At 43.2% G+C, this 23,636-nt stretch overlaps 1 protein-coding gene across 1 annotated transcript in view; it reads right to left on the reverse strand.

The window, feature by feature from the left end:
* GAP43 (growth associated protein 43) overlaps nucleotides 1–23,261 on the reverse strand; it is a 56,785-nt gene extending 33,524 nt beyond the window's left edge. The window contains exon 1 of the mRNA XM_026093990.2: nucleotides 22,918–23,261. Within this exon, the coding sequence (XP_025949775.1) occupies nucleotides 22,918–22,947 (30 nt within the window). The 5' untranslated portion in view covers nucleotides 22,948–23,261. The remainder of the gene's footprint in view (nucleotides 1–22,917) is intronic.
* Between the last annotated feature and the right edge of the window lie 375 nt (nucleotides 23,262–23,636).

Genomic DNA, 23,636 nt, shown 5'->3' on the forward strand with positions numbered 1-23,636 from the left:
CCAGCACTGCATCCAGCAAAACCCAAGTACCAGACTTGCAGGTCTCTTACACAAATTGACAAACTGGCTCTAAACTAACTCAGTCTAAGAAATCCCTCTCATAACCTCTTCAGCTTTTGTTCGCAATAGTCCGATCCCACATCTTCACTGCAGAACTGAACTGTGCATGTACCTTTGTATCCCCAAACAGCAGGAATTCACAGGAAAGGCTGCTACCTACTGATACAGGCTACATCTCCTTACAGGGTCAGCTGGCTTTTTAGCAGCCTCTGATTCTGAAGGGTTCAGTGGGTCTTGGTGGCACAGAACCACTCCTTACCAGCCAGGAGCTTCTTGCTCTTAGCTTCTTGCTCTTGGGGGTTGTCTAATATCAGCCCTGGCTCCACTAGGACAAAAGTCAACCTTGCTGTTAGAGGCAGAAAATACCAGTGTTGAACGAGACTTGAGGGTGCTGACTCTGATCTTCACAGCAGCTCACTTTATTGATTTGTGTTATGACTTTTCATGCCCAGCCTGACCCAGAGATCTCCTTCATGTGTACACATGCACATTTGCTTCTGACTTGACTTGGCCATTCCCTCCACCCACCCTCACTTCAACAGTGTCATCAGTGCCCTACAGATCTTCTGCAGGGCAGCAGATAGGGCTCTCACTTATGACAACATGTGTACAGAGTCGCCAAAAGCAGTATGTAGCACGTGAACCCCTCTTATAGATCTGAATTCTTCATAAGAGCACCATGCCTTGGATGCCAAATACCTCATAGAAAACTTCCTGCGAAATTACTCTTAGCCTACAATTTTCTTCATTCCTTTTACGTGTTTAAAGAACAAGCAGAGAAAGAAAGAAATCCTGTATCTCTTCCCTCCTTGGTCACTAGTGCAGGTGAGAGTGAGAAGACTTAAACTTACTCTATAAGACATCAAATACAGGAGACAGATTCCTGGTCCCACTATGAGCTCCTGGATACAGCTGACTTACAGAAAAGTGGGAGAAGACCTAGACCATATCTCCCTATTCCTCCTATCCCAAAGTCTATACAGCTTATTAAGAAACAGTTGTACTGAGATGGTGTACCAGATGTTCAAGGCCAAATGCAATGCTAGATGGTGAAAGTGGCTGTGATTCCGCTGATTTCAATATGATTTTTAGCAGGGATGATTTTTACAAGACCCCTGTGGTCTGCTGCTCCAAACAGCTTGGGAGAGAGACACTGTTATGTTCAGAGGGACTCTGAAGCTAGTATTTGCACTATTGCAAGTCTCAAATACATGGTGTTGTAGCAGGGCAAAGCATTGTGCGGTATCTAAGATGCTCTTCTTTGCTCCCTTCTCTCAGCGCAGGATAAGAACATTCTGAAAGGAAGCATGAGTGTCTGTCAGAAACTGAAATGGCCTTCAGAGGGTACCTGTATAACACAACTTCTTTCACCCAAGAACCTGGGCTTGACTGTCTGAGACCATGCACAGTTTGTGTTACTTCAGTGCTTTTCAAGGTCTACAAAACTGATGAATTAAGCCCCTGATTTCAGACGTCATTCCTGAGTGGCACAGAGCCAAAGGCATCATGTTTTGCCATACCCCTCTCCCATCCTTCAGGTAGGGGTTGTCACCAGAGCACAGACGTGGCTTTGATTGGAACAATCCTTTGGGGTCACAGGCAGCTGAACATAAGTCTGAGCAGCCTCAAGGCTTAATCGCTTTTTCTAGAGACTGGCACTGGAATATGGGAAATGCACATGTGGCTTCAAGCCATTTTTGCATCCTACTTTGCTCCTCTCCTGAACATAACCCTACTGAAAAAGGGGGCAGGGGGAGGCAGGCCTGCAGTTCATGCTGTAATAGGCCCTTTGTGAACACTGTTAAGCTAGTGCTACAAAGACCTCCAGCCAACAGGGACATGTTGAATAGACGTGCTAGGGAAAAAAGCCTTAAGTGTTTGGATTCACTGCTCACAAGGGCTGGTATATCACAGCCCATCCACAAGCAGTCACCCAGAGCTTCCACTAACTCCTTGCTGTAGGGCAGCTGTTTTTTCTTTCCATTTTTTTTTAACTTCCTGGGCCTCCCATCTTTAAGTTGTTATTAAAAAAGGGCTTCAATTGGCTTTAAACATCTTAGTCCTGAAGTCTTTTAGCTTTTTTCCATGCTTGAGCTGGGAAGCACAGCAGTAGCCTCAAGGCAGCATGCATTGTAATATGTTCTCCCCAGGCAAACAGTTTAGATTGCTCTCTCTCTGGTGTATCTTTAGCATAGCCAAACTGAACTACCTTGGCACCCTTGGAGTCCTCTCTGTGGAGGGCTTTACTCAGCAGCCATGGGCTGCACTGGCAGAGGACTCAAGGGAGAAGGGACCTCTGGTGAGCATGAGAGGATGGCTGGGCAGGCACAGTGCAAAAAGCCCTTTCCATTTCTTTCTGTTCTGCTAAAGAAATGTTCTGGAAAGCAAGTTTTCATCCTGAGCAGAATCTGTTTTTGGAATAGGGGCTTCTTCCCTCAGGACCCAGTGCAAAGCCAGACAGAAAGCACTGGGAAGTATGCACAAAGAGAATAACATAAGAAAACTGTGCAGTGTTTCATCTCCTGTTAATAAGGACCAGATCATGTTGCATAGCTTTGTAGTGAGGAGAGGATCATTCAGAATCCCTGAGGGCCAGCTGGATCCACTGCAGGGTGGACTGGAGGGTCCTCTAGGCCCATGCTTTCCACTGCAGGAAGACTGGTTTTCTTCATCTTTTACCCACCCTGCAAAAGCAGTGTATCATGTCAGTCTTTGTACATTTTCACAAAAGATGATTCTTTGGGCTTCTCTGGCTGTTATTCCACTGGAGAACTACAGAGTTCCTCACAGAGTTTCGCTCAGCCCTCTGCTGCTTATTCACGTTGAGAACAGCTTGTTAGTGCTTTCTTAGTAACATTCCTTTGTACAACAATAGCTCTCACCTGTCAGACCATACGTCTTTGCCAGACCATTCTTCCTAGCTCTCTTAACCCATATGCAGAGATCTCCTTTTGGTTATTGAATTCACATTCGTTCTACTGAGAAATGACTAAAATGTCTCCCCATATTTAATAAATAATGAAACACTATATTCACAAAAATAATAATTAGCAATGTAGCTAAAAATAAATCAATGAATGATGTGTGGATCAGACTCCCAAAGGCAAAGGAAGAGCTGCAGCCATGAACATAGATGGTGATGAAAAAAGCTAAGTACTTAGGCGGGGGAAGAAAAAAAAGCTTAGAGGAACTTATAAATGGCTGAGTGTCCTACAGATGGATAGCAATCCATGCAGATTGTTTCACACAGTCCTGAGTCTGACTGCTCTGTTTCCTGTCAGCCTCCTCCAAATGCTATTCAGCACATTTAGGAGTTTTCTGAGGATGTCAAAAGGTTGGGTAGCTGAAACAGGCTAGGAGAAATAAGATCAAATGGAAGGAAGCCAACCACTTCTCAGGGATTCTCAGAGAGTTTCCATCCGGGATCCTGTTGTCCTAATGGTGAGTCCCCAGATGAAAGGCGAAGTGCCCACAGACTGTGAGAAGAGCCAAATGCATGAGGATTTATGATCATGACAGCCATTATTACTTCTACATCTCTGGGATATATCTCCCTTGTGGTGCTGGGGAAGGAAGCAATGAAACAAGCAACAGGAGTCAAGACAATGGGAATGTGCTGAACACAAGAAACAGCACTGGCAGGACACTATTTCACAGAGGAAAAAAAATTACACATACTGTAGCAACCAGCTTGCTTTCTCCTTGCACCATCTAAAATATGGGGCCATTTCTTGGCAGAAAGACATGATTCCTGCTTCTTCAGGAAGTCACAGGACAAGACCGGTTCTTGCCAGCCCAGTTTTGTTGGCTTATTAAAAATAACAATACTTAGTCCCTCATATGACACATCATTCAAGTTACACAAACTGTCGGTCTGCTCAAATGAAGCAAAGATTATTGTAGGCAAATGTCTATGTTACGTGGCCAGGTTATGTCATTAGTTATACTCCACTTTTCAGATGAACTACTGCTTTAGCCATGAAAAGAGTCACAATTCTCATAAGTTCCATTATAATGAATGATTATTTATCTGATATTTTAGTCTTGGAGTGTGACCTTTTTTTTCAAACTCTTTATTCTCCTTCTCCAACCCCATCAGTAAGAGGAAACATTATCACACAAGTATCATGAACTGCATGCCACAAACATACACATACGTTGTGTATATACATACTTATATATATGTAGGTATGTATATAAAAGCATAGTGGAGTATGTGAATAATTGGCAAATAATCCATAGTCTGAAGTCAGGTTACATAACCTATTCACTAAATCCTGCAGAATTGAAATCAGAAATGAAGCATAGATACAGTATTTTCAAACAGGTGTTAAATTCAACAAGAGTCATTTGATCCCTTCCAGTAAGAGTGAGTTACAAATGCCCACACATTTTTTGTACTGTTTCAAACCAGTCATAGGGTTTTGGGATTTGACTGATCATTAGCAACATCTGAGAGTACTTGGTTTAGATTTGGAACACTTATAAAGGTTTTCAGGTAACTAGTATTTTGATCTCAGTATAATATGGAGAAAAAAATGTTTCCACCTATATTTTGCTTTGGTTGCAGAAACAATTAGTTTGAAGTCTCCAGAAAATAGAACACACCCCCAAGATGCCTGCTTTCCAGACTATACTATCACAGCACTTTACAAACATTCATGAATTATTGACATTTTAATATACATTTCTATGCTTCAGCTGTAGTGGGTCAGCATGAACTTGACTGAAAGAAGAATTTAAAGGGATAATTTTAAGGAGCTAAGGGTGGGTTCTTCATAAACACATACTTGCTTTAATTCTGTTGAAACTAGTGAGAATTGGACACAAAGGCTCTTTGAAAATCCTGCTAGGCTTCTGCCTTTATAAATCTTTTTTGTTAGGATGGTTCTGTAAATTACATGATACTACCCTGTCACTGTTTGAAACTAGCCTTGTAAATATTTGCTGAAAGATTGTGAAGTAAAACAAAGGAACTTAAAGAGCACTTAAAGGTATACTAGGAATTCTGGATAGTTGAAGCTTAGGAAACTTGGGGGAACTTGGGGGAACTTGGGGGAATAAGGGATTACAGTAAACTTTTGGTCCCATTTTTTGCAGAAGTTGGAAGGTTAACATGAAGGAGGCAGAGGCTTTCCAAAGAAGAACAGAGGCTCTCAGGGTTAGGGCAGCCAACAGGCAGCTGTCCTATACTGCTGCCCTACCTTTCCCACAGAATTTCTCAGTTTTCCTTGCCTATACTTTTCACAGGGCAGTTGCTAGGTATATGCTCCACAACTTTGAGTAGCTGGCTTCAGACACTTTGAGTCTGATTTGCAGCAGTGCTGAACGTTTTTGAATATGTGCAATGCTAGAAAACAAAAACTAATGATAAAAGTCAGGTCCTTTGCTTCTCAGACTGGGCACAAAAAATGAGGGAATCCTGCTGATCAAACTCTCTCTTTGTGCCTCAGTTCTCCATCTGCAAAAATGGAGTAATAATATTTAGCTCACATGGGGGTTGCAAAAATAAACTAAGTAATATTTGGGAAATGCTCAGAATCACGAGGCAGCCCAGGAGAAAATGAGTATTTCTGATTTCAGAGCAGAGTTTTCATAGTGTTCATTGAATAAGGCTGTGGGGTCACACATTAATTATGAGAGAACAAAACATTGACTAGCTGTTCATTAAGTCAGCCTGATCCATTCTGTGACCTCAGTGTGGTAGGAATCCCTGGAAAGAAAAATAGGATGTGTTCCTGTTATTAAAAGTGTACTGAAATACGTATAGAAGAGGAGATCATGCTGAGGTTGCATGGGCAACTGCATTTCCAATATTGGCTAACTTTTGAGCACTTGTTTTAGCAGCCTTAATAATTTTATTTTAAAATGGTTTCATTTTGATCTTTTACAGACACATACTGTCTCATGTTAGTTGCAGCTGAAGTCCAATCTATGTCCACTCCTAGTAATGAAGCGTAATTCAACTCCTAAACAGATTTCACTTTCTAAAATGGAATGAACTAAGTCATGGAAGTTCAAACCTCTTGGCCTTATAAGCCTCATAGAAAAACATCCTCCAATGTCCAAGAGGTGTTCAAAGCCCTACCATGTACCTCAGGTAAGGTGAAGAATTTTCATCAAGTAACTCCCAGGCAGAAAACAGTAATTGCTCCCCAGAGTCCCAGCACCCAGCATAGGATGGGGTTAGGCCGGATGCCCTGCTGAGTCCCAGAGCTTCTGCAAGGTGATGGCCGCAGCAGCTGCTGAGAGCCTCCTTCTGCGTGGGAGTACTGATAGAAGAGTAGTCCTAATATCAGCACAGCATACTGTCAATAATATGACCTATTTCCGTTGTGGGAATTAAAACTTAAATTGCTCGATATCTGCCTTTGGCTTAAAAGCCCCAGGTTGGCCATCCTTGAATTAGGTGAGGCCAGATTATCAGTGGAAAATGAAACATTTTTCTTAGCAAAGAGTAAATTAATAGAAAGTAAGTCTTATCTGGCAATATAATGAGTATACAATTAGTGCAGCAGGGAAAAGCCCCCTGAAGATTTCATCATTTAAGGTTTACAAAAAGCAACTGAACAGAGAATTATTTTGTTCAAAGGATCAGTTATATCCTTGCGTAATTTTCAGCAGCTCAATGGCTATCCTACAGTATCAGAGCTGGAATACCAGGGGTGCTGCAGGGCAGGAGCTCAGGGCCTTGATGAAAGTGGAGGAAAGCAATGACAGAAACCCTGTTCAGCATTTTCCTGTGCTTTATATAACTGAGTGAGTGCTATTTCACTGCCACTGGCAGCAAACTGACCTCCTGTTTTACACCACAGTACTTGCAACTTGTGTTTTTAAAAACTGTGCCCATCTCCAATTCTGGTTACTTTTTCCAAGCATATCTGCACTACTCAAATATTTCGCAAACTAATTTCCAAATAGCAGAATCTCTCTGTGCCACACCCCTAAGAGGCATACTCAGCATACTCTTGTCTTCTGCTATGCCTGACAGCAGGAAGAGCTCAGAGGCAAGTACACATAAGAGGAGCTGAAAAAGTACAGGTTGGAGATATCAACATCCATGCTATCACACTGTGTGAAACTGAGATGCCACAAATCACATGTGAGAGATGGAACTGAATGAGGACAGAAATGAGGAGGCAGGGAAGGGCAATGAGGAACACATTTTCCCCTCTGCAGGGACAGGTTACAACCAAAGAAGAGAAATAGAAGAAAGCAAACCCTACTAGTGGGGCTACTTACTGTATTTTATGAGACGGGAAAGCCGACCTTGGGTCGGGAAGGCCCACTCAGTTCTGGAGTGGGTGCTTGCAAGTTGCAGTAGTAGCTGTGGTCAGTGCTTCCTCTATGGGGAGAACAAGCCAGCAGAGCCATATGATTGCAGATACTTCCAACAAAATCATTGCCTGACCTAGTCCAGGTCCCTTCTCCACCTCTGCTTCTCATGTCTGTGCTGTGGCACTGTACAGTCCTCACATGACAAACACAAGAGCAGGGTTTGCCCCAGGAGTAGGCTGAAATCCTGTCTGATGTGGGAACAGTGAGGACTATAAAATTCCCACCACCTACCAAATGCTAACAGAAGAGCTATAGTTCCGTTATCTTCTTGGCAAACATGTATCTGGTTTGGTTCAGAGAGACAACTGCAGATTCACTTTGCAGCTAGGCCCCTTCCTTCCCTACAATGTCAGCCGCTCCATTTCCACTCTGAGCTGGCAGAGGGACAGAGTCCTTCTCTCCATAGCTGGCATAAGGGCCTTCTCTTTCATCCACCAACACTGCCTCCATGAAGTGTCTCTCCAGATCACTCAGCCTTGACCATCAAGCCTGCATCAGTCCCGAGAGCCAGAGGTTTAACTCTGGAGGAGCAGGGTTTCTTAAGCTGTCATAGAGGGTAATCTCAGCAGAAGGTCCTCAAAATAGGAGACAGGGAGCCCTAATAAGGCATATACTTCAAGTCACAACTAGTGGTTAGGTTTGGCTGGTTTATAGTCATGCCATACTGGCACACCTCAGGACAACAGACATAGGTACAAGTCTTACGGAGTTCAGGTGAATTGCTTTCATTCCAAGACTTCTGAATTTCTGTACTAGGATTTCTATATTTCCATTTCAGCCTCTGCTAAGATAAAACTTCCTCCTGAACATGTTAGGCTGTAATGTGCCCCCATAGGAGAAGTAAGCTCTCTTCTGTAGATAATCCATAGACACAGAGGCTTAAGAGGCAATACATCTACAGAGTAGGCAGTCTCAGTTAATCGGCAGCCAATACATAGAGCCAGAGTGGAAAAAATTCCCACCTGTGCCTGGCCAGGAAACCGTGTCCACCCTATGAGCCACAGATCTGAGGAACGCAGTACAGACATTCACAGTCTCCACAATTATGACAGTCTATTCAGTCTAGGAAGAAAGTCTAGGCAGGCTCTCATTAGTAAAAATATATAACCATATATCATCAAGGCTCTTGCCTCTTCTCTGGCTCCCTGTTAAGTGCAGTTTGAAGGCTGCGCAGTTTGAAGACGTGTTTCATAAAGCTGGTTCTGGACTGGACCTTATGTTCCAGAAGGGCTGCTCCTTTCAGCGTGAGCACAACCTCTTTGCATGGCCATTCTTCGAGGCAACAACGAAGCAGCCAGCCAAGAGCCTGAGCTTCATGAGCACAGCATCAAGGTCCAGCCTTGGGACCTATGATACCATAGACCTGCATGCCCTCTTGCTTCTCCAGCTTAACCCTCCCTCAGGAGATCCTCCCAGAGAGTGTTGCACACAGACACACACCCCACTCCCACAGACACACTTATAAAGAGACCAGCAAATAAAGCAAACAAACAATTTACATTAATCAGGCTATTTCTTCCAGAAGCAAGGGAGGAGAAGAAGAGAGGAAAAAAACCCCACACTTTTCCTGTCATTTCTAGCTTAATTCATGCAAGCATATGAGTAATAGTCTAAAAGCCATTGGTGATGGATAGAGAGAGGAAAATAGGCAGAATCACTTTGGCAGGTAATTCCACTTTCTTCTGTGCCTCAGTTTGCTCGCTTATAAAGGGAGTAATAACAAGAGTGTTCTAGGCTTAATTTGTTAAGAGTCCAAGCTGACTTCTGACACCAGTGAAGAGTATAGTACTAGTTTCAATGATAACAGATTTGGCCCATTTTTGTCAAATTATTTTGAGACCCATCGTTCATAGGTACAAGTACAAAGTATCATGACTCCTATGTGTTACATAAAAAACCTGTTCTATAATCATCTTTACAGGCACATGGTAAAGGTCGATAAGAGAAAACGTAAAATGGAGACTGCCTCTGAAACCATGCTTTGACTCACTGGTGCATATGCCTTATGTGAGTCTTTAACTACATGATCTCGTATCATTTTTTCCTGCAGGTCTCCCTCACCGCATCCCAGCTAGTACGAAGGATAGATAGGGCTCACTGAGTGGGTAGCTCTTCAGTACTTTCTCTTTATCCTAATTTTAGGCATGGCAAAGTGCCTTATTTGCCACGTATCATTCAAAACCAGCATTGAATACAGAATTACTAATTTCTTCATGTCCTTTTCTATGGCACTATTTTGCCATAGTATCTCGGTGCTTCACAGGCATTAATGGATGTTTTCCCAGGGAGGTAGGTAGAGTTGTTATCTCCATTTTACAGTGAGTGAAACAGGACACAAAGAGGTTAAGATCAAAGGTGTTCAGAGCACCCACTAATTTTAAATCCCCAAATTGAGACGCCTTGGATTTGCATTATCAAAGTGCTTAGCATTTCCACAGCTCTGTGCATGTTGAGAGCAGAACTCCGTACAATGCCAGATCTGCACTTTTGCAAGTCAGACCCCAGGTGTCTCTGACTGAGAATCCAGAAAATGAGAATGCACCAATTAGTAGCCACCCATGGAAAGCCTCATTAATATGGCTTGTTCAGTATCACATAGGAACTCATGGCAAGAGGCAAGAAAGTGCCTAATTCTTAAGGGCAGTATTGAATTGCCCTAACATGAGACCATTCTTCTGCTTTTGAACAGCCTGCTGCCCAATTCAATACACAACCTTTAACACTGGCAATAAGTGAAACAGGAGATCTACAGATAACACCCTCATTTATGGCAAAACTCATTCAGTCCCTATATATCCCATTCTGTGCACTGAATCAGGCAGGAATCCTATCGAAAAATATATATATAATATATACCAGTATTTGACCATATAATTAAGGACCACATCATTATGCCTATAAGTGAGGGAGGACAAACTAAAGATGGATTGGCAACCCTTTTAATTAGGTAATTCTCTACATTCTAAGTGTTTGACCTTGAAAACTTAATGTATGCTCAAAAGAAAAGGATTTAGTTTCCTATTTAAAAAAGGCAAACCAAAAAGGCAGAGAGAAAGAAATTTTATTATTTGAAATCATAATGGCACTCTATTTGGTTATAGTATAAAGGCACAAAAGCTGCTTATTAAATGGTTGTAATACTCTTTACACATCCAAAGCTTTATTCCTATAATCTCAAACTCAGATACAGCCAAATAATAAAAAACAAAACACAGTGTAAGAAGATCCCTAACAAGAAACTTTTTATCCAAACAGGTGAAGCACAGCAAAAAAATAAGATGTAGTTGAAAGAGTGTCTTTGAGTAATACAATTTATCTCATCCAAAAAAAGTTAGGTAATCTTGACTTAGGCAGAGTGTCCTGTTCTCTCTCTTGTATCGTGTAAAGGCCTTAAAAGAACCTGGGAAAGGATATCTTCCTGGGGGCTATATGGACTCAGAACATGAAAACAGAAGATACTTCGGGTCAGCTTTGTGCAGTTCTGCTGCTGCATGAGAAGATGTCCAGTGAAGGTGCAGTGTCTTTAACATTATATCTCAGCATGTTTTATTGAGTATTCCCAGGAACCACTGGGACATATCATAATGGGAGCAGAGGGGATTAAGCAATGAAGGTGCATGCCAGTAGGGGTACACTGCTCCAGTTGGGAATTTCTGAGTGACTGCCACATAAATACTCTGAGACGATTCATGTCAGGCAGGTAGAAGCAGCCACCAACTGATAAATCCCTTGTAATAATCCATCGCTTGAGGATGATGAAAAAGAAATCTCAGTGTGGAGTTCCAGCAGATGTCTGTATTCAGAAGACAGATCTTGGATCTAGGTCTAGGAAGAAGATTAGATGCCTTGCAGAAACCATTGCCTTAAGTCAGGTTCTTAAGAGCCTACTAGAAAATATGGGGAGAATTAGACACCTCAGTATCACAATATGCCAAGCATGCCTTTTGAACCTGTCCATAGCAAATGTTGAAGACATAGTGATATCTAAACTGCTTGGATTTAGGTATCTTGCTCTGGCAGGAAGACATTTTCTGTTTTGGATTCAAAGTCCTGAACTCTTACCCGGAAATGGCCAACAGCTATACCCCTCTCTCACAACATGCAGTAGATAGGTGTTTATTCCATACGTCAGTGGTTAGACTGGCTTACCTAAACTATGAGAGTTGCTGGTTCAATTCTCTACTGCACCTGCAAGGATCTCAAGTCATATCTTCCTCCTTTGCAAGCAGTTTAGAGTACAATGCTTTTAGCTTCTTCTGTTTAAGCTGTTAGGCTTTTTTCATGGAAGAATTAAATAAGCATGAAGCCAGAGATAGAGCACAGAAGAAAATATGTCTTTATAGCCTCGTCGTTAAGCTCTCATCTGCAAGAGGAGAGATTGCAGACTCCTGATTCAGAGAATATTTGATACTAATCATAGAAAATAGTTGCTGGGAGATCACAAGAGATTAGTTCATCCTCTGGTCCAGAGGAACTTCCTACAGCCCTTCAGTGATTGGAGCTGCCATAGCTTCCTCAGGCAAGCTATACCAGTGAATCACTATCTTTTCAGTGAGAAAACTCTTCCTAAAGTCTACTCTGATTCACTCTGATGGCCATTAAACGCCCATTACTCCTTGTTTTATCCAACCCTGGACATGAAGAAAACATTATTACCACTTTCTTACTCTTGCATTTTATGTACTTAAAGACTGGCATCCTGACCCCTCTCAGTCTTACCCCTTTCGGTAAAACAACCCTAATTACTTTAATCTTTCCTCACAGATTACATTTTCCTTGGCCTCAGAGAAATCTCACTACCCCAGTCTGCACTCTCTCCCACTGGACCATGCTTAGTGAGCAAGAATTAGGCATGGCATTTCAGCTGAGACTTAACAGAGCTGAACAGAGCTGAAGGCTTATTAAACATGTCTTATAGCCTGTACTCCCATTTGCACATCCTGGTAAGATAATGTTTGCCTTTTTGGCAACAGGATGACGTTCTAGACTAACATTGAACTTGTGGTCCTCCACAGACGCTGTCTCCTCTCTTGAAGGATGGCTAGCTGGCCTGTTGCCCCCCATGGACAGCTGGTTGTAATTTATTAATCCTGCCCATGCAGAGCATCTTGCATTTACTCTGATGCTTTTCAAACCAGGTACTTGGTTTGCCAAGATTGTCCTAAATTCCAGGAATTTCTACCAGCTTACACCTAGCTCATGCCATCTCCAGATTTAACAAGCACAATCTCTAGCAGGTCATCTAGGTTGAAATCAAAATATGAAGGACAATGTACTTAATGAAAACATTAAGCATTAACAGGCCACAGTTCAACCTTGTGGAAACCCACTCAATAATGTCTTCTACTTCAACAGCAAATCAGAGATTTGCTCATTGAGCAGGGCTATCTACACCAGTTCTGCATCCATGCTATAATGCTTTCATTTGGACTATGTTTCTTTGCTTAACTCATGATAAAAGCCTGTGAGATAATGACAAGATATAACAACTACTTCCCCTGTATCCACAAGGCTTGTTACAGAAGAAAGCTAAATTGGTTTGACATGATCTATTCTTGACAGATCTGTGCTGGCTCCTAATCATCTCCTTTATTTGATTATTTCCACCATTTGTTTTTTAAAGAATGAAGTTCAACTGAGTAGTCTGTAATTTCTTATCTCCTCCTTGCTATTTTTCAGCCTTCTGATACCTCACCCAGCCCTCACAAGTCTTCAAAGTATTCAAAGCTCATGATCAGAGATTGCTTCCATCATCTTTGCAGATAATCTAGGATGATGCTCATCAGTCCTGGATGATTTGAAACAACTCTCCTTCATCAGTACATCCTGACTTGTTCTTCCCCTTTTCTAGATCCTGATCTTCTCCCTTTGCAGCTGCTATAGAGTTGCAGCTAACCATCTTATTGGACATGCGCAATGGGCATGAAACACTGGCTTTATTGACAATGTATGATATACAGTTTTAGGCAAAGGTTTGGAATGTAGATCTTCCCTCCCCTCTACAAGTACCACAGACACTAAGCTAAGGAGCAAAGATGCCATTGTTTCACTCTCTTGCTCTGGCCCAAATAATATTTGATCCTTCTGTGCAAAATAGATCAGCTGATCCATGAAACAATCAGAGAAACCTGCCCCAGAATATTCTATAGCCTAATAGTCAGGACATTCTCCTAGGACATGTGGTTCAGATGTACTCAGATAGAAGTGGTACATTCACCACATCTCTGGGTGAATACTTTAATCAAAGAATTTCTGGATAAAAGGATACAAGATTTTTCTGGATAAAAGTACATTCCCTTCCTCTTGGATACATTCTCTGTGGATGCCTGATCTATGTGCTCTGACACACTTACCCATTTTGGCTGTGCAGGGAAAGCAACTGGAAGAATACTTGCTTTGTAGATCCCACTGTGGCTTAGATGTTAAGTAGGAATTGAGCTTACTATTGCTGATAAAACTAAGGATCATCTAGCATGCCAAGAAGTAATCTTCAAATGTTTAGGGGACTTTATAAGTGTGATATCTTATGATACCTACAATATCTCTACAGTTAGAAAGGAAGGAAGCTCTAAAGTCCTACAGCGTATGACAGATGATACCTCTAAGAAGGTAGTTCAACTTGTAGTAGAATAAATTCTTATTTCTGGGTCCAGAAAAATGGGAAAATATTGTCACATATTTCAGATTCCTCTTTTCAACTAGGCCCTAATGAGAAAGCAAAGTAATTCTACAAGATGAAGCATTGTCTTTTGTTATCTATTACAGTATTGTGGAATCATATGACTCAAAGGAAAAAAACAAAGAACACAGAACAGAATTAACTGAGCTTTAAAAGAAGATTCTATAAAAGTTCCTTTAAGTCATTAAGGCTCATTTTTCATAGATGCTCTTTTTTTTGTCATTTACAGTCTTGTACAACTGGCATCATAATGGGAAATATTTTTTGCTGCATATCTAGTTTTACTACCGTATAAGATTGATACACATCTTAACCTTGCTAACTATCCTCTAGAAGTGATCCAAATTCTGTTTACTTCATGGAGCTTTTGGTCAGTTTCACTTCTTCCATTATTTCTGGGGGGAGATCTTTTTTCCTTGCTCCAGTCTTCCTTTCCTTACGATTGGATCTCTTCTAGCTGGTATTCTGACTGGCCTTTGGGTACAAAGGAAAGGCTTTTTACCAGATCCTATGCTGCAGGTGGGCTTGGTTTCATCCTTTTCATGCTTTTTACTGCATTTCTAAAGGTCCTCTCAACATTAAACATGAATTTTCTCTTGTGGATGTCTGTCCTCAAAACTCTATGTAGGGCTTGAAGTTCCTCAGGGTCTTCCACTGGAAATGCAAACAGCAGGAGGGGTTAAAAACACTGTCTTTCATCTTTGATCAGGAAACGTCTCCATTCTGACAAATTCTAACTCAGCTAGTGCAATACGGGCCTTTGTGAGCTGCCAGCCCAACTACTCCAACATAATAAGCTAAGAATGAAACTACTGATCCTGAGGAAGCTGCCCCTGGTTCTGAGATACACAAGTGCCATTTCAGTGTAATTCTTCAATCTGCAGCGAAGTGTCTCTGCCTTTGAGCAAACTTCAGTGTTTTGGTTCAGCATCTAAAAGCTACTTTGCCTCAGTTACCCATTTCTCCAGTACAGCCTCCCAGCTAGACCATGCTCCAGTGGAGCAGGCAATGCCCTCCTGGTGTTTTCTCAGCACATGATTTGTGAGAGTGGGCCTCACTCCTGACAAAACTAGAGTTGTTGCAAGTTTTCGCTGTCAAAAAAGCAACATGTCATACTTGCCTCTTTAGGTATACCTTTCCAAATTTATTAATAGTTTAAGGAAAATTACTTAAGTCCACCATTGAATAACTTACTCCTAAAGCTGAGGGTAGATAGAAGAGGTAAGGATGGAATGAAAGCAATGGTCAGATCAAAAGTATTGTGGTTTAAATTCTGCTGGTTTTGATTTGAACTAATATAAATGACTGGCATCTTGTGCAAAAGAGCAAAGCATGGCACCTTCCTGCCCCAACCCCCCATCCTTGCATACTTAACATTTCAGATTTATAAGGTCATTGGATACTACTGATAAAAAAAATGGGTTAGACTCCATTCAATAGTCTGTTGAATCGGATGCTAATTGATAATAGTCTTGCTAATTATGTAAGTAATCAAAACTGTAAATTATTCTGGATATTACCGATTATTAGAAATCAGCCCAATCCACAAAAATCAGAAGTTCTGAGACCACAGTTTCACTCCTAGGCTATTACGGAAGGAGTGGAATAAAACTAACTGCAGAGTTGTGTCCAAATCCAAACACACATCCCTGAACCCCTAAATTTTAGGGGAATTCAAACCAAGTGAGTAGGATTTCTTCAGACCCTATTAACTTTATTAATTACCAGCCTTTGGAGAAAGGTGGTTCCTACAGAGAGAATGGTTAAATATTGTGAGATTGCCACCTTTCTATAAATAGAGATATACTGTGATTATGGCTGGAATTAGTTCAAGAAAATTCAGAAGTAAGATGAGTAATGAATTGGACTGACATTTATTGGTTATAATTTAAAGACGGTAAGTATATCCTGGCTTTCCTTTTGAGGAATCAAGGTCAGTGAACCCTGCTGGGAAGGCAGGTTCAGGACATCTTCTCTTGGGCCAGCAAGACAGTTGGAGCACAGCCTGCCACCCAGCAGTGGCATTACTAGCAGAGGGACAAGACTGGAGGAAGCATGAATGCTGAAGAAAGCAGGAACAGCGATATTAGCTTGCATTGCATGTGTTGCCCTCATGGCAGCTGTATCACTCACCAGTTGCTTGGTGGGACTGGGGAAATTTTCACCTGTGCTGACAGAAATGCAACAGGTGAGGATGCACCACTGGCTGTTTCTGGTCATTTCCAGTAGCTCCTGCAGCTGCCCAACTGGAGGAGAACTGGGGAAGCTGCAAAAGCAACCAGAAGCACAAAGGAAGAACCCATGTAGTTAGAGCTCCTATCAGCTTCCTTGCTGATACCAGTGCCAGAAGAGGCGAAAGGAAAAAGACCCTGGAGGTAGTGCTGATGATGCCAGCAGGAGCCTGAAAGAAGCAGAATGTAATGGAGGGCTGGTACCCAGCTGGAGGAGAGGAGAAGCAGCAGGAGGATTGCATGGTCAAGGGAGCAGGAAGAAAGCAAGGAGCAGAACAGGTGGGCAGAGGAGACAAAAAGAATAACAGACAGAGATAGCAGGATTAGTGTAACTCCAAAAGGACAAATTCTTTTTGTTATATGAAAAGCAAATCAGTATTTTCATGACACTAGTTCTCCACCCCACGCACATACTGTACATCACTACAGGATGGTGCATTTTGACAGAAGGAGAGGAGTTAGCACACTGGTGAATGGCAGGGAGAAAGCTAAGTTGTAGCCCATTCTCTCAGGCTGTGGCCCACCGTAATAAAGCTTGGTTCTAGGAAGAAAATCAATGGCTTGTGTCAGAGGAAGCCAAGTGGCTGATAACATCCTAGCACTACAGAAGTGACTGAGGATGGATATAGTAAAGCTTTGCCTGTCTAAAGCAGCCTTCACCTGAGGGCCTCAGAATCTTTTTTTTTTTTTTTTCACACACTAGTTATTTAGTTTCTGAATTAAAAAAGCACCTTGCAGGGAGGGCCATGACAGGCAGAGAAACTGAACTTAGATCAAGTCAGAAAGCAGGTTAATAGCACTGCTAGGAATAGAAAACAGCTCTCCTGAAACTCATTCCTGTATACTAACTACTGCTCTGTGCTGCTTGCAACCATGAAAATCCAAGGAGTTTTACACACACACTCAGCAGGTAATAGAGAGCGCCCTAGGGATATATAAACACCTTCTCCACATGAGGCCATCAGAGCTTTGAGGTTACATGTCATCTCCCAGTATGCTTGGGGGGGGGGGTTAGGTTGGAATTATAGATGAAATTAATGTGGATGGGTTTTAGAGTTTGACTTTGGACTTCTACTGTTGAAAGGTATCTCACCAAGATACCTGCTCTGTATTTCTACCAGCAAGGGACATGCATCTCCTGCAGAACCTGTCTGGATGACAGACCTTCTCTTGTCAGTCTCATGAACCCCTGTGCAGAACTACTGGGCTATGATTCTTGTCTTACACTTTGGAACTTCATAGCTCAGAGGTGGCCACGTGTGGACTGCTACCAAACCTATTCCTGAGACTTGTCAGTCTCAGCAAATCCTGGAATCAAGCAGTGACCTGTAAAGCGAATCAGCAGAGAGTGCTGCCATCAAAAGGTTTCCCAATCGGAGGCTGCTATAGCCTCAGTCGGTCATTGGAACCATCATTTATTCTCAAATCCAGATAAAATCCTCCCTGAGTAGGGAGGAAGCCCAAAGCAACAGAAGAGAAGAAAGAGTCATTTACGTGCAGGAGGAGGGGACAACAGGAGAGTTATGCAGAGAGAAGGATACAAGGACCAGCAAAGCATGGACTGAGCAAACGGTAGACAGTAATGCACCTCCAGCCTACTAGGAGTATGCAGAGATCTCAGGTTTATATGCACTTGATGTAAAAGCAAGCATGCACTTTTGCTTCATGCTATTTCAGCCAAAGCAGAGACAGACCTCAGGCTATGCCTGCTGTTTTTCCTGGTTATACACTAGGAATATACACTCAGCATAGACATGCCTGCACAGTATAGACCAGGCCGAGTCTGTGTATGCCCCATGTCCTCTGCACGTGGAGAAGATGGGAGTCACTGAGCAGAGAACATGTGTCTCAGCATAAGGCCAGTGAACCCTATCAGTTATACACATCCTCAATGAACATCACACAAGACTATCCACCCACTATTATCTTGCAGGAGGCAAAACCCAGTCAGCAAGACACACATGGGCCAGTTCACCTTCCCACTAGCACAAAAAGACCGTGAAACTTGGCAGCTGTCACCAGCAGGAAATTCCCCCTGCACACTGTCTGCCTGGGAGATGGGGAGGGGGAAATGTAATGTCTGTGCAGATTAGCTCCTAGATCCTGTGATGGCATCACAGAGTCTGAGACAGCGGACCTGAAATGAGAGCAGATCTGAGGCAGAACCTCTTGCACCTCAAGTCAGTCAGAGCCACAAGAGAGAAGGAAGGCTCCCTGGCAGAGTGGCCCTTTGACAGAAGATGCTTCACATGCCATAAGACAAGCAGAGGCTACACAGTCAGTCTCAGCCTGAGTTTGGGGTAGTGCCCAGACTTCATATAACTTGCTGATGCAAGGCAGGTATTGATCTTCTCATCATAAGACATGGGAGCCCTCAAGTGATATCCACCCTCTCAGCATGGCATGGGCAGAGTTAGGAGTTACTGCACACTTTCTTATCCTGAGGCAGGAGCCGCTCTGAGATAATTCAGACATTGTCAGCATTGGGCAGGACAAGCCCACAGACAATACATGTCGGTCCCTTGGGTTGCACACATGCACACAGCCTGGCATAGGTAGATATAAATTTCAATACAACCTGCTCAGCAGAGACACCTCTATGCAGTGGTGGGTGCTGCCTGACTGCTCTTTATTGGGACTCCTCTTTAGGAACACATGACGATAGGAAATGTTTCTTTCCTACTAAGCATTACGGCTATCCTTCTCCCCCTGGAAACTCTGCCTGCAATTAGTTTCCTAGGAGGGGGCTTGTCTGTGCCATTAAGAACAGTTACATTATGCGATCTAGGAGAAATCAATGTCTCTAATAGTCAGCAAAGGCAGTGGAGGAGGACAGGGTGGTGGGAGGGGTGTTTCTCTGGAGACATGCTTTCCAGGAGAAATCCCATGGGTATTGCTTCAGGAAGAGAAATAGTAAGGACCTGAAGTAATTAAACTTCCATGCAGCAATTGTTTACTGAGAGAAGTGCAGAACCCATGCAGTGTCCCTCAGAAAGGCAGAGGCTAGATTCTCCACAGGTGCAGATGAAGTGCCACTGCCTTGAAGTCAATGGTCTGTGGTGATTTACACCATGCTGGCAAGTAGAGGGAGGAGGGGCATAGGTGGTCACCTGCCTTTTAAAATACTCCTTTTTCTCTCTCTATGTTGGTGTTTAAAGGTAAGACCATGCCTTGCAAGTTTTGAAGCATCTGCATTGTGTGGTATAATTAAGTTTCTCTAAATGATGTCCAAGACATTTTAATAACCTGAGGCAACAAAATCTTAACTCTGCATGCATCTTCCTCTCTCTCTTTTTCTCCTTGTCTTCCATCCTGTACATCTCTGCAGTTCCAGGAATGACAAGATACCTCACTGGCTGGCTGTAATTGCTAAAAGAGTTCCCTAATGCTTTCTCCTTCTTTAATTGCATTAAACTGCATCTTTAGAGATACAGTCCTGTTTATTCATGCTGCTCGTGTGGAAGGGGAAAGAAATGCAGACTGCCTCTTCCCCCTCCCTCCTTTGATTTGATGGGTGTGGCAGGTTTAAACCTTTGCAGCCGCTGGCTCTCTGGCACTGGGGTGAAGAGCAGAGGACAGAACGGGAAGGAAGCCGTCGGATATGGCTGCTGATGAATGAGAATCATCTCACCCACAAGTGGGAAACCTGCTAGCGGGTTATTGTTTAATCACTCATGCAATCCAATACTGAGCACATACCCCCATAATGTCCATCTGTTCTAATATGCGGCACATGCAACACTTGCCTTTCTAGCCACCTATCTAACTACCCATCTCCATGTATTACCGATTGCACCTCTTGCTAGCAATAAAGGGTAAGTTCAATTTTTCAGAAATTCCTTGACCCAGCCTTTCAGTTATGCCTCCTTTTAGCTCAATATTTTGTGGGCAAAGATTCAGAGGTGCAATCAAGTGTGGGCATAAATGACAACACTAAGCTATCTACATCTCTCATGGGCGGGCACAGTCAGTCAGACACTTCACTCTTCACATTGACATTGCACCCACAAGAAAGGATAATCTGCAAGGTACAAGTGTGTGAACATATTTGTCTTTGAGGGGTGGGAGGATAGACACATACAAGCACACCTAGACATGAATGTGAAGAGATTTCTTCCACACACAAGCCTGTAATTTCAACATTTTGCTCTTTTGCTGCCAGAAAGGCGGGACACCGGGGGCTTCCCCAGAAAAATAATTTGAGGATAGTTGTCTTTATTTTGGGATCGAAACTCCTGCCTGTGATTCCCATCCATCTTTTTCTCTCTATGAAACGTCTGGGCGGGGACAGAGGAAGAGCATATGCTGAAAACCAAGGTCTTTTTCTTCTCCAGATTAAAGCTTCCTTTGGTATATCACTAGCTTTGCTGTCCCAACAGCCGTATAACCAGTCTGGCAATTTTGGTGTGTGGAAGCGTGTGTATTCAGGTATAGGAGTAGGAGTTGGGCTCTGAGCACAGGAACAGCCACAGAATATGCATGGTCAGTCACATTCAGGACGTATGGCTGCATAAGGATCAGAAAGCATATGTGAATGAGCGCATGTGTGTGCATACATGTGGTACAGATGCAGCGGACTGGAGAGTGGGGATGTGAGCAGCACATGCACGCACAAAGGGGTGTGTACCATGCAGTGGATTAATATACGGACTAGGGAGAGAGGACTATGTGCAATCAAAATACCTGCATACCAGGCATTTCAAAATACGTTAGGAATAAAAAATGACAGGAGAGAATCTCTACAGATGTAAAGAAAGATACATCAGAATATTAATCAGGAGCTTTAATGACCAACCTGTGATGGTATGGGCAAAATTATCCCTCTCCCCCAATAGCTCTCTTCTGACTCCAGAGAATCCCAGAGCTACCTACTTTATTTTAAAATTTGCTGTGCACCTCCGCCCACTACTCTGTCACTCTGCCTCTCTGTCTGCCTTCCTTCTCCTCCTCTTTTCACCCCATATTTGCCAGATGAATGTGCTCTGCTGGCTGGCTGCAACGTGTTCCCCCCCACCCATCACCACCTCCCTCCAGATTTTAGTGAACATATCTTTAATTGCAGAGCATTTGAAACCTGCATAGGGAAAAATACAGAATGACGCACAGTCCTTTTCTATCTCATTCACCTGCCCCTCCCCATTATTCTACAAAATTGCCTCTTCATTTGATAACACACATATCTCCATTCAGAAACACACCTTAACCTGGATTTTCTTTAAACACCGTACTGTTCCACAGTAACATGACTTCTTCACATCGCTGTGTTAGGCTATCACTCCAGAGTACTGCAGTGCTATATAGTAAGAGATATACAAATGTATGTATGCAAACACATAAAGAAAGTAACCATTATGGTTCTATACTTAAGACTGAGTTGAGTTTTGCACTCAAAGCAAGGACCAAAGCTCTTTGTCATTACCTACAGATGCTTAATTAGGGGAAGTTTCCAAAATTTCTTACAAAGATACCCAGGGCCAGCTCCTGCCTCAAAGTTCCAATTGTGTAAATCCAAGATCCTCCTAAGGAAGTCCGAGGAGTTCAGCCAAATTAGGCTCTCTTAACCAAGAGCAGGTCTGGGTTTTCACATGAAATAAAAAGGGGAAGGGTGAGGGGAGTATGATCTGAGTAGCTTTTTTCAATATCATTATCGTTTTGGACATACAATTTTTGTCACTGAAAACTAGCCACCACCCAAATCTTTTCATCATCCCAATTCCCCATCAAGAAAAGCCATGCAATACTAGTAAAGAGAATGAACTGGTTTCCAACAGGTTCACACTGTGAGCTTCTCTTATCCCCTCGAGTTCGGAGCTAGCAGAGGCGTGGTCCTCTGTCTCTTTACCAGCTGGTGCACAGTTGTCTAACTCCTCGTAATATGAAGGGTATTGCAAAGAGGGTTACTCTCCCCCTCCCCTGGCTAATGCTTTTGTTATTAATTAATTGCACTTTTCATTATGCATAAATTGGGGGGAAAAAAGCTTCAGGTTAATTCCTGCTCAGATTGCTACAACACAAAAAATGAATGCACCTGTCCTCTGAGCCACCTCATAGCACATGCACATAAAGCATCTCTCATTCATCGGAGCCAGAAGCAATAGAGAGCATTCTGACCAGGGATCAAGGCTCACTGGGTATCCTCTCTTTTTTGGCATAAGATGAAGAATTGTTTCCTTTATCTTCAAGGTAGAGCCACTTCTCATCACGTTTCCTCCCAGCCCCCCTTCTACATCCACACCCTCAGAAACACAGACAGAAAATCCTAGGCAATACATCTGCCCACAGTTAAGAAATATAATAATAGAGGGGAGATCCTGGTAGCTCCCCAAATGTGGACGTAGGCCACCCCCCCTCCCCACATCATCAACCCCAGAAAGGCAAAACAGTCATGTTGAAGGGTGTGAAAAGAGCGTTCAGCCTAAGATGCTAAAGAATTGCAAAAGAGACATCTGCTGAAAGCAGTTGAAATTTCCTCCCCGTTACCCCTACCCCTACCCTCACCCCTTCCCCTACCCCTACTCCTCACACACTCAGGCAGACACACACCCCACAGATACCCAACAGCCTGGGAGATTTCTCAACCAAAAGAAATATAAAAATCTTCATCTCTACCTGTTTTGTTCTTCTCATACAGCACAGCATGATCGTATTGTCCCCTTTCTTCCTTCTTCTTCCTTCCTTCTCCTCTCTCCTTTTCCTCTTCTCTCTCTTATCTCTCCCCCCCACCCTCTCCACTCCCTCCCTCCCTCTCTCTCTCTCTCCCTCTCTCTCTCTCTCTCTCACACACACATACACACACACACACACGCGCGCGCGCACACACACACACCCCCACACACAAACACCAGGGCAGTTAGCAGCAACTGTAAGGTCCACAGCTATTGCTCATCACACATGCACACGCTGTCTCTCTCTCCCTCCCTCCCTCTCTCCCTCTTCTTCCCCGAATTGTTCACCAGCTCTCCCTCACTAGACACCTCCCCACCCCACCCCCACTGCAGTCCCAGCAGCCCCCCCCCCCAAGTCCCTTGCCAGCCTCATGAATAATTAAAATCTCCAATCTGGACCCAATTACCCAACGACTTTCCCACTGTACAGAGACTACATGGGGAAGGGGACACTGCAGACTGCGGCGGGGGACGGGCTGAGGTGTGTCAGGGCTAGACGGGGCCCGGCAAGCACGTACATCTGGTAGGGAGCCCCCAACCCCATGCCCACTGGAGCAGCCGAAGCTGCAAGCACCCACTCAGCCACTGCCAGAAGTGGGATTTATACGTTAGGAAAGCGTGGGGTGGGGTGGTGATGGAAGGGAGAAGAAGGAGCGGGGTTAC

Source organism: Dromaius novaehollandiae, chromosome 1 (genome assembly GCF_036370855.1).
Source record: "Dromaius novaehollandiae isolate bDroNov1 chromosome 1, bDroNov1.hap1, whole genome shotgun sequence".
In the NCBI taxonomy this organism is placed as follows: Eukaryota; Metazoa; Chordata; class Aves; order Casuariiformes; family Dromaiidae; genus Dromaius; species Dromaius novaehollandiae.